The sequence below is a fragment of the Etheostoma cragini genome, chromosome 7, assembly GCF_013103735.1.
Source record: "Etheostoma cragini isolate CJK2018 chromosome 7, CSU_Ecrag_1.0, whole genome shotgun sequence".
Lineage (NCBI taxonomy): Eukaryota > Metazoa > Chordata > Actinopteri > Perciformes > Percidae > Etheostoma > Etheostoma cragini.
The window spans coordinates 20459550-20469702 of record NC_048413.1 but is presented as its reverse complement, the minus strand read 5'-3'; the positions used below and the strand labels follow the sequence as shown (position 1 = coordinate 20469702).

The following is a 10153-nucleotide window of genomic DNA, read 5'->3' as shown; positions in this document are numbered from 1 at the left end:
ACTTAAGTGTGACAAACATGCAAAGGAACAGGAAATGAGGAAGGGGGCAAACACTTTTTCACACCACTGTATAATATATGCACCATTCACCCTGCACTACAACAGCAAAAAGTTTTTTGTCATTTTAAATGTAAAGTTGTCTGCTTCTAATCAACTGAATGTATGCTTTGGCCGAGCACAACGGGGTTTGTAAAAAATGTCGACTGCGCACCCAACAGGACAACAGGCTGGTGGGGCGAGCGTTGACACCGCTCGAGTGACACATGAGTGCTCGCTCCAAACCAATCTTTTAATTTGTGTCTTAATCGGTTTTCATACAAAGTAGCTTTAATCACAACCTTATCAAAGTGGAACATTTGAAGACTTAATCGTGTTATAGCCTATATTTAAGCATAAAGTCAGAATTCTGAGAAATACTGTACATCAGAACTCACATGTAGCCCTAATCCTCTTCCGTACATATCCGTCAACTTAAATCAAATAAAACAAGCTCTACCTGGTTTTATTTTGTGGGTTAACATTTTTTTAATATTTTATCTCCAGAAAATAACAGCATTGATAATTTACTAAGGGAGCATTGTGTTTATAAATTATATAGAGGAAGGAGGTTGTGTAGGATGGTGCAAAGCAACAGAAAACACAGGTCAAGTCCTGTCATCTACCAACAGTAAATATGGGGGGGGATTATCTCTCCTTTTTATTTCACTCTCTTGAACATGAGGGGAATAAAATGAGATGCAAAAAAATAATCATGCTTTCAAAGTTCTATCATCTAAACTACACTGCAGCATTCTACTCAACGCAATGCTGTTGTAAGTACTCTGTTACAAAGCGTTCACAAATTTGCACGATTCCCTTCGGAGAATTTGAACACATAGCAACATCAGTAAAAGCAAGTTCACCATGTCCTTGGTTACTGGTTCTCAGTCCATGAAGTCTACCTTGGTTAGATTTATGAGGCTTGTAAAACCACCCTGTTGGGCCAATAAGTCAGCTTGGCCGTGTCTACCTGTTATGTAACGTTATGCAAGTTGAGCTGGCAAGTAATCAAGAGTTAACCTCGCTGTGATACCGTGTGTCTGGGTTCATCCGTGTGGGAGTGCATAATCTTCAAAGCCTTTGTTTTTAACCAAACGAGACAACAAAGGCGATCATTCTTGTTTTACTTGGTGAATTCATCTGATTTACTCTGTGTGTGTGTGTGTGTGTGTGTGTGTGTGTGTGTGTGTGTGTGTGTGTGTGTGTCTATCTATATATATATATATATATATATATATATATATATATATATATATATATATATATATATATATATATATCTATATATATATATATATATATATATATATAGTTTGAAAAAATTATGTGAATGAGTCTGTTTTCTAAATTGCTCAGAGTGTCTGTAATGTTGAGGTTTCTTTAATACTGCTGTTTATTATTATATTTTTGTGTTCAGTAACAATTTAAAGGGGTGGTTCAGAATTTTGGACATAAGACCTTATTTCCAAGTTAACCAGTTTTTTATATCCGTGGAGACAGTTTTCATCCAATCATTTCAGTTGCAGTTTGCTGGTGCTTAGCGCAAGTCAACAGTATCTACTAACCTGCCTTTAAAACAGTCCTACCGACTCCACAGTACACCAAAGGCAACTAAATTAAAACGCCAGACTATCGAAGTAAATGTCTGTTAATAGAATAATTTTAGAAATAAAACTACCCTTGCATCTCAATGAGCACATTACATTTTTAGGGACTATTTTCTACATTTTTATTGAAGCATTGGATTGGAATCAAAAACGTGGTGATTCAGTGTGTATTTAGAAATTGTAAAAATAAATCATGGCACCACAAAGTTTCCACAAATTTCCATTGCAAGATCCAGATAGGAACCAACTTTGGCTTCTTGCTGCTGGCTCGGACATTGAGACCTGTAAGGATTGCACAAATACAAGGATCATTCACTGTCAACAAATGTGGTTCCATTCGTGTTTCCAGATGCACCAGCTGCTACTGATGAACAGGTAATAATTTTTGGTAGGCTACTCTAGCTAAGAAAGTTAGCCTCTTTCATTATGTTAGCCTATCTGCTACTGATTAAGACTGACATTAATGAAGATAACGTTACAGTTCAATGCATTGTGGAGAGTGACAATAGTGTAGCCAATGGTTAGCTACACCCTTGGTAGATATAGTACTATATCCTATTGATTCCTTTGTGCAATGTTCTCTGCTTCTGTAGCAATGAGTGACAGCGGCAGGTAAATGAACTGGCTTTCTCGGTTGTCTAGGAAATATCACTCCGCTGCTGCTATAGCTCGTGCTACCAACTACAGGGAACAAAGTATAACTATTGCAATTTGATGCAAGTGTAGATTTATTCAGACATTTACATCGATAGTCTGGCTTTATAATTTATTTGCCTCTGATGTACTGTGGAGTGGGTGTTTTTAATGGCAGGCTAGCAGAAACTGTTGACTTCTGCTAGCATAGCACCAGCAAACTCGGCAACTGGAAGGACTGAATGAAAGTGTTAATCTGTCTCCACTGGGAAAAAAAAAAAAAAATGAAATTTCTATTGCAGGACTTTACTCGTTTCATATCCTAAAAATTGGGTATCATTAGTGATGACACCAAGACAGGAAGGACCTGTGTTCTTGTATTAATGATGTCATGGACACTGAAATGTGTAAACGTCTCATCTTTCATCACGGGACAAAACGCTGCATGATCCCTACAATGTTAGACTAGGAATTATGACTAGGTTAAAGTCAGGATAGGTTCCCGAAATCTTCTTCGGCAAGTTTTATAAGCACATTTTGAATATCCTAAGTCTTCCAATAACGTCCTTAATTTTTTTTTTTTCCTCTTTGCGTAACACTGTTGTTCTCAGAGGTATCTGCCACAGCTGGTTTCACTCCAGTATAGTATCTGATTTGGCACTGGAACTGACACACAAGGATTGTAATACGTTTTGGCTTATTTAGTCAATGTGAATGTATTGTTATATTTGTGCTGTTTGTTTCAGAACATCCAATCCCCTGACAGTTATATATATATATATATGCCTTCTCTTTACCAAACCGTTTCCATGATGACTTCTCAGATGGTCCTGTGTAACTAACCCAACACATTCTCACTCACATCTCGTAAAATACTGACGCTTGTTAAGTTGCCTTTGTCATTGTTATTGATGGTAAAAGTCTCCTTAAGCGTCATAAAACAAGGTTTACCTAAAGATGCTTGGTCGGGACAATTGGCGTCCCTTTTGATGCTGTTAGGTTATAGAAAGCTCGTGGTTGGGCTTATGGTTCCGTGACTCGAGGGAACGGAACAGTTGGGTTTAGGGAAAGATCGTGAGTGGGCTTACGGTTCCGTGACTTGCGGGAACGGGATGGTTGGGTTTAGCATAAAGGTCAAAGGTAGGCTTACGGTTCCGTGACACGCGGGAATAATGGGCCAGTCAAAGAAGAAAGCTGCTTCCCTGACACATGGCAATAACGGGACAGTAAAGGACACACACGGGACACAAACCCCGTCACTCTCCTGGGTGAAAGTCCTGGGTTTGACCCATCCACCGCCCCGACCAATATCCCTACCCGGAATGTCTCCCTACGTACTACTTGCTAATCCCATCTAGATGCTGCTCTCCCCAGTACATTCTACACACATGCCAAAGGCTGCTTTTTTCCCCCCGCATTAGATGCTGACATTTACTGTCCAAACATCTGTATTTTACGCGTTTGACGTGAGAAGCGGTTGAACTAACCATCTGCCACGCCAGGTTACCCAAACTTACCATGTACTATGATACTGTGTAGAGGGCTTTGGAGTGATGATAAAGCAAAATTAGCAAACTAGATTACAAACAAATTGGAGTTTCCCCCTTCCTGTTGTCTTTTTTTCTTATGAGAAAAGCTTCACTGACACCTGTACTTTTTGTTTCAGGTGAGTGGTGTGGCCATGCTGCGGTAGCAGCAGCCTTTAGGTCGGGATGTCTGAAGAGGAGGAGCTGCTGAATGGGAGGAAAAGGGAGAGCAAGATCTGCTACATCACTGATGAAGACAAAGACAACGATGGAGATGATGAGGACGAGTGGGTACACCGGTATGGTGAGTCATAACGGTAGATTATGGCCTGATCAGGTTCTTTAAGTGTTAAGTTAAGCTCATGGAAAACCTAGAAAAGTCATAGGATTTCAAAATAACGTTTTCCAGGCTTGGAAAAGTCATGGATTTGTTGTGTTCAGTGACATTAATTGTTACATTAATCGTCCGTGGATAACCTGTAACACAACAGCAAATTTATTTTCTGTATCTGTAACGTAATTTAGCATTGATACGTGTTGTTTTGTTTACCATCATGTACAGTACGTTTCTTTAGTTTTCCCCCCACGTACCGTCCCTCCCTCCAGCTATCTAAAGTTATGTTTATATACAGTTTGAATCTGAGATCTGATCTGATCTGAACCAACGGCTGTACTGTCCACATATGTGACCCAATAGGCTTTCCAAATTAGCCGTTGGTCTACTGTTCTCTCACAGGAATCAAACTCCCATTAAACTCTCTTTATTTTGTTTTTTTAGATTATTTCTTTGGGCAATTTCAGCTTTTATTTTATTTTATGAAAGGGGAGAGAGAGGGAAATAACCTGCAATAACGAACCCGGGAATCGGGGAGTACATCCCTATGTATGGGCACCCGCTCTACCAACTGAGCTATCTAGACACCCCATTAAACTCTTGTCTCGGTTTGTATAATGAATCATCGTTAGTTCTAATAGATGCTGAGTCGTGTGTGCATAGATGGTTCTCTAGCAGTGTGTTTTTGTGTAGGAGGTAAGATGTAAACTTTAGTTAGATAACTTTAATGGTGTTAGTCTTTGGACGACTTTGACATCGTTACAAAGAGAGAAGAGCTTGCGGTTTTTAGAACTTAGAGAGGGAGGTTCGGCAGCGAGATCAGAAAGCATAAGGTTAACTTTTCGTCTTACATTTCATAAACACAATATACCATAGTAACGTTCGTCCATTCTTTTTCAGTTGATTTGCAGTAAAATAAACATCTTATTTTATAAATCAATTAGGTATCAACTACATGAGAGAGAAAAAGTGGGATTAACTGCAGGAATAACAATTGTCCCAAAATTTAAAATCAGCTTCTTCCTTTTTCTTTAGTATTCATGGTTTTAATCCTCCACCCGTACTTCTGTCTTTGTGAACACCAACTTGAGTTTTAGACCTTTTAAAGAGAGGACATTTTTGCTCTGGTGTTCACAGCTTAAAAAGGCTGTTTAAGGGTTAGGATGCACAAGTCAGAGTTAGGTAAATTAGGTTAATGGAGTAGGTAATATAATTATAATTACCATTGTTATTTAAATGAGTCTTTACAAGTAACCACCAGGATCTCTCTCTCTCTCTCTCTCTCTCTCTCTCTCTCTCTCTCTCTCTCTCTCTCTGTCTGTGTGTGTCACCTAATCGTACCTTCACACAGCCACCGACTTGAGCGGCAAATCTGTCAGCGTTTTTGAGCATGTTGAGCAGACTCCGCTGCGACCAATTAACAATACAACTTCTATCAATATGTATTTTATAAAAGATGTCAGTGTCCGTGTATTGGCCGTGCCGTGGCTGCGTGAGCTTCTTTTGGTCGAACAGAGAACACATTAGAGAGGCCAAAGCGTAAAAAAGCTTTCCCGTACTTTTTGACAAGCGTCCTCGGCGGGGCGGCCAGAGCTTTTTTGCAGCTGAAGTGGATGGCGGTGTGTACGTACTGTAAGGAATAAGGGAATTGTGGAAAGAATTGAGATTGGCATCGATCTCATCTAAGATAACTCTCTGCCAGACAGTGGAGTGACAGCATAGTTCAAACTATTACTTTCAATACATCAATATTTTGGAAAATTGCAGTTTTAGCATCTATTACAGCTGAAAGACTGCAGGCAAGGGATTAAAATATTCAAGGATTTGCAGTGCTGTCTGGTCAAACACATTTCCTCACCATTTTAGAAAAAGCAATACATGTTTAAACAAGCAATTCTTTTTTCTATTGCTCCATTTGGATAGATCCCGTAACCATGGCTGTGATCACTTTGAGTGCCTTGACAAAATAGTTGAGGATTTGGGGAAATAGTTATTCACGTTCCTTTTAGGACACTGGAAGTAGGACATATAACTAGCCAGCTTTCAGCTGCCTTAATAATCCATCAATGCTTTCTGTGACATCACAGATTGGAGAGTGGCCAGAAACATAACATGCGTAAAGGATGCTTGGTTGGGCCGAAGCAGCAGAGACCTGTGAACATGTGAAGCGCGTGCGCACACACACAAATTGCATAATTTCCTTTTTAATATTTGTTCTGCAAAGTTTCTGTTTTTCTTTGCAAAGAGAATTCTGCAAAGAGACTTACAAAACCTAAGCTGACCCTGCATGTGTTGCAGTTAAAACGACTAAAAACACCATATATTATGGTCTTTTTCAGGATCATAATTGTATTTAGAGGTAGTACCAGAAAAGGTTTGTGTGGTTTAATTTTCAGAAAACACCATGTATTTGTTGTACTGCACATTGCTGCAGCTCCTCTTTCCACCCTTTGTATTTAGCTCTATGTTTTAGCTACAGAGTGAGGCATCTCAGTTCATCTTTTTTGGGAGTTGCACATGCGCAGTAAGTTCTGCTAGGGCGTGCCACGCTAGCAGCTAGGCGAGCATTATAACGTGTGTTACAAAGTGATGCACGTCCGTCACAGAAGTAAAGGCTGGACTTCACTACAGCTGTTTGAGGCAGTTATTGAACAATGTTTTTTCTGGAAAATGGTAAGTCCCATTTGGGTGGACTTTGGGCTTTGTAAACCTATAACGTACATAAAAAAAGATACATAACACAATAAAGGAATGGGGGAAAAAGCCCAAAAAGCATAATATGTGCGCTTTACCATAAATTTAAGGTCCTGTAATTTGAAAGCCACCGGGTCAGATTTTGAGGGACATGTTGTAAACTGGATGGATTTACAGCACAGATCGAGAGGGGGATGCTGTTCGTCGTCTTGGCAGGTGGTAGAAGGAGTGAAAGGTCTGATAGAGAAAAAACATGTTTACATGTTCATCGTCCTCACTTTGCAAGTCTATTTTGCTCTTGTGACATCATCACCACCTGCCGTCTCCTGCGTCTGTCCCATGGTTGCCATGACAACTGTCACCAGGATGCCGACCCCCTCTGAGTTGTGAAAGTTTCTTTCTCAAGGTTTGACATCCCCCCCCTTTCCTTTCTCCGCCGTTGTTTTCTCCCATTTTTTTTCTTCTCATTATAATTTTGTCTTTCTCCATCTGATCTTAATTGATTTACCTTCATCCCTCTCCATTATCATACTTCTCCATTGTCATTTTTACATCTATGTATGACAATATTCTTTTATTTCTTTCATGTAAGGTGCTTTGATAGATGTGCTTTCGCCCACTTGCTTTAATGTTATTTCTTTCTATTTCTCCTTTGTGCTCTTCACCATCTCTTTTAACAACTCCATTTTGATTTTTCAAACCTGTAAACACATTTAAAGACAGAAGGAGGCATGTTTCAGTATGACGTATGAAATTACAGTAGGAGAACATAGACAGTAATAACGAAGTGAAGTGAGTGGTAATTTTGATGTGACTACATCATTACAACTAGAATATGGAAATGTGCAGAAGGATATTCTACTGTTGCTGATTTATACTTGATTTATACCACTGTGTTTGGTGCCTTAATACTTTTAGAAGTGATTTGACGCACAGGAATTGATGCGTCTATATTTTTGGTTTGAAGGTCAGGTCAACTTCTAAAAAGTTGACTAGTAATTTTCTTGGAAGTGTTATTTCTTAGGAGAGTTTTGGGTTGCCATGGTGATCACTTGCATCACAAACCACACATACATGTTGGAAAGGACACGTTCTGTTGCTGTTAGCAGGAATTTTTAGAAGTTATCACATAGGTATTTCCAAGTGTGTATAAAATGCCGGTTTTTGATTAGGTTTGTGTTCATAGGCCCATGCTGGTAAAATAATAACACATTTTATTTATATAGCGCCTTTCAAGAAACCCAAGGACACTTAATACTGTGTTACTTCTTCTCTCATGTTTCCCTCATTTAGAAATGATGCAATGGAAATGTGCCACTTGACTGAGATGGAAGGTCAATTGGAGATAGACTTGAATGCACTGATCAGAAGCAATCTATAAGCCAATTGTATATACATTTATAAAGAAAATGGACTTGGTCATGATACAACACAATGATAGTTTCACTAGTTGCATTATGAGGAAACAAACCAAAGAAGTTGCCACTCCTGCGTCTTTAAAATAAAAAACTGGTCGAATTTTGGGAACAGGAATAAGCAAGCTTACTGATACAATTACTCAATTTAGGCCAGAATAAAAAAAAAATACACCTGAGTTTTTTACAACGGTTAACAATGAAATGCAGTTACATGAAACACCATGTCTGCCCATGATGTGAGTGAGGGAAAGCATATACAAGGTAAATAATATTGGTCCTAGAATTGAACCCTGGGGGAGCTCCACTTTAAGAAGAAATACTTTTGCTGATTGAAATAAATCCTAAAATCTGACAAATGTGATGAAAACCACTGCAAGGCTAGATTTATCCATATTCTCTCGTCACTAGAAGACCCTGTTAATACAACTTAGCCGTGTTTCTACAGAAAACTAAATCTTTGATGCAAGGGCTGCTGGGACTCTTTCTGGGTCACGTGTGTCTGAGGGAGAGTCTCTGAGGTGTGTGTCCTGCATGTTATTGGCGCTCTGAGCTCAGATGAGGCTGTCATAAGATTTAGTCACATCTTTCATAAGACACACACATACTCTGACTCAAGAGAGCAGGAGAGTAATAGTCTGTTAATTAGCCTGTTGCTCCCCTGCTTGTGCGTAGGCAGAGTACACTCTCACTCTCTCTGAAGAAAATAAGTAAACATGTTTCCTCCCACGAATGTTACAGGCACCTGGTGGTTTAATCAGCTGCTAGATTCATATCCTTGCCATCTTCCATCAAAATTGCACCGGTGGAACACCAGGTAGTTCCTAGGGAGAAAGGAAAGGGAAGCAGTAGTACTATATAGGGGCGGCTGTGGCTTGGTGGTAGAGCGGTTGCCTGCCAATCGCCAGGTTGGTGGTTTGAACCCTGGCGCTGAAGTCCCATGTCGAAGTGTCCTTGGTCAAGACACTGAACCCCGAGTTGCCACCGGATTGTAAATGTGTGTGAATGTTTATCTGATGAACAGGTGGCACCTTGTATGGTAGCCTTGGCCACAGTGTGTGAATGTGTGTGAATGGTTCCTGTACTACGTGAAAGTGCTTTGAGTAGTCGTGAAGCCTGGAAAAGCAGTATATAAATACAGTCCATTAATGGCGTTTTTCCACTGCGTGGTGCCTACTCAAATTGCCTTGACTCTAATCTTTTTTTAGTACTACCTCAGTCGAGGTTCCAAGCGAGCTGAGGCAATACCGTGAAAACCTGCAGGCTACTGATTGGTTGGAGAGAATCCTCGCTATTTACTGCATCATCATTGCTAGCGACAGACGGAGGGGTGTCCTGAACAAACTGCCGTTTTTAACTGGTTTAGCGTTGTTTTTTTGTTTTTGGGGGGGTTTGCTGCCTCTGGTTGTGGCTACAGCCACATGCCGAGAATCAAACACCACACATCTTCAACGTTCTGTGTGTGTTTCGAGTTAGGTCACGGCGGTTTCCTGCTATGACGACCAGCCACAGCTCACGCGTGAGGCGGTACTAATCTGGAAAGGATCCGAGGCGAGTCAAGCAGGTAGCAGTATTTGAAAAAACATTTACATACATTCACATACTATACACAGGTTTAAGTTTTTTTCATTACAGGAACACCCCGTATTTCACATTCACACCCGACAGCTGCCCAACACAACCACAGCGTAATGTTGCTCTGCCAACAGCATGTGTTCCATAGTTTAAAAAAAAGCAGAAGTGTATGTGATGTGTTTATTAACGGCGGAAGAAAAACAGACACATTACCGTTTGTTGCTGTGTTGCTGCTCATTACAGTGCATGGTTCTAATTGCTTTAGATTTCACACTGCATGCCGTATTGGATGGTGATAGTTCAGGTGACAAATAGTGTTTTTTTATTGGT

At 40.0% G+C, this 10153-nt stretch overlaps 1 protein-coding gene across 1 annotated transcript in view; it reads left to right on the top strand.

Annotated features, from left to right (window-relative positions):
- LOC117948246 (helicase ARIP4-like) overlaps positions 1-10153 on the top strand; it is a 59740-nt gene that overhangs the window by 15100 nt on the left and 34487 nt on the right. Inside the window, exon 2 of the mRNA XM_034877806.1 lies at positions 3946-4109. Coding sequence (XP_034733697.1) covers positions 3992-4109 — 118 coding nt within the window. The 5' untranslated portion in view covers positions 3946-3991. The remainder of the gene's footprint in view (positions 1-3945; positions 4110-10153) is intronic.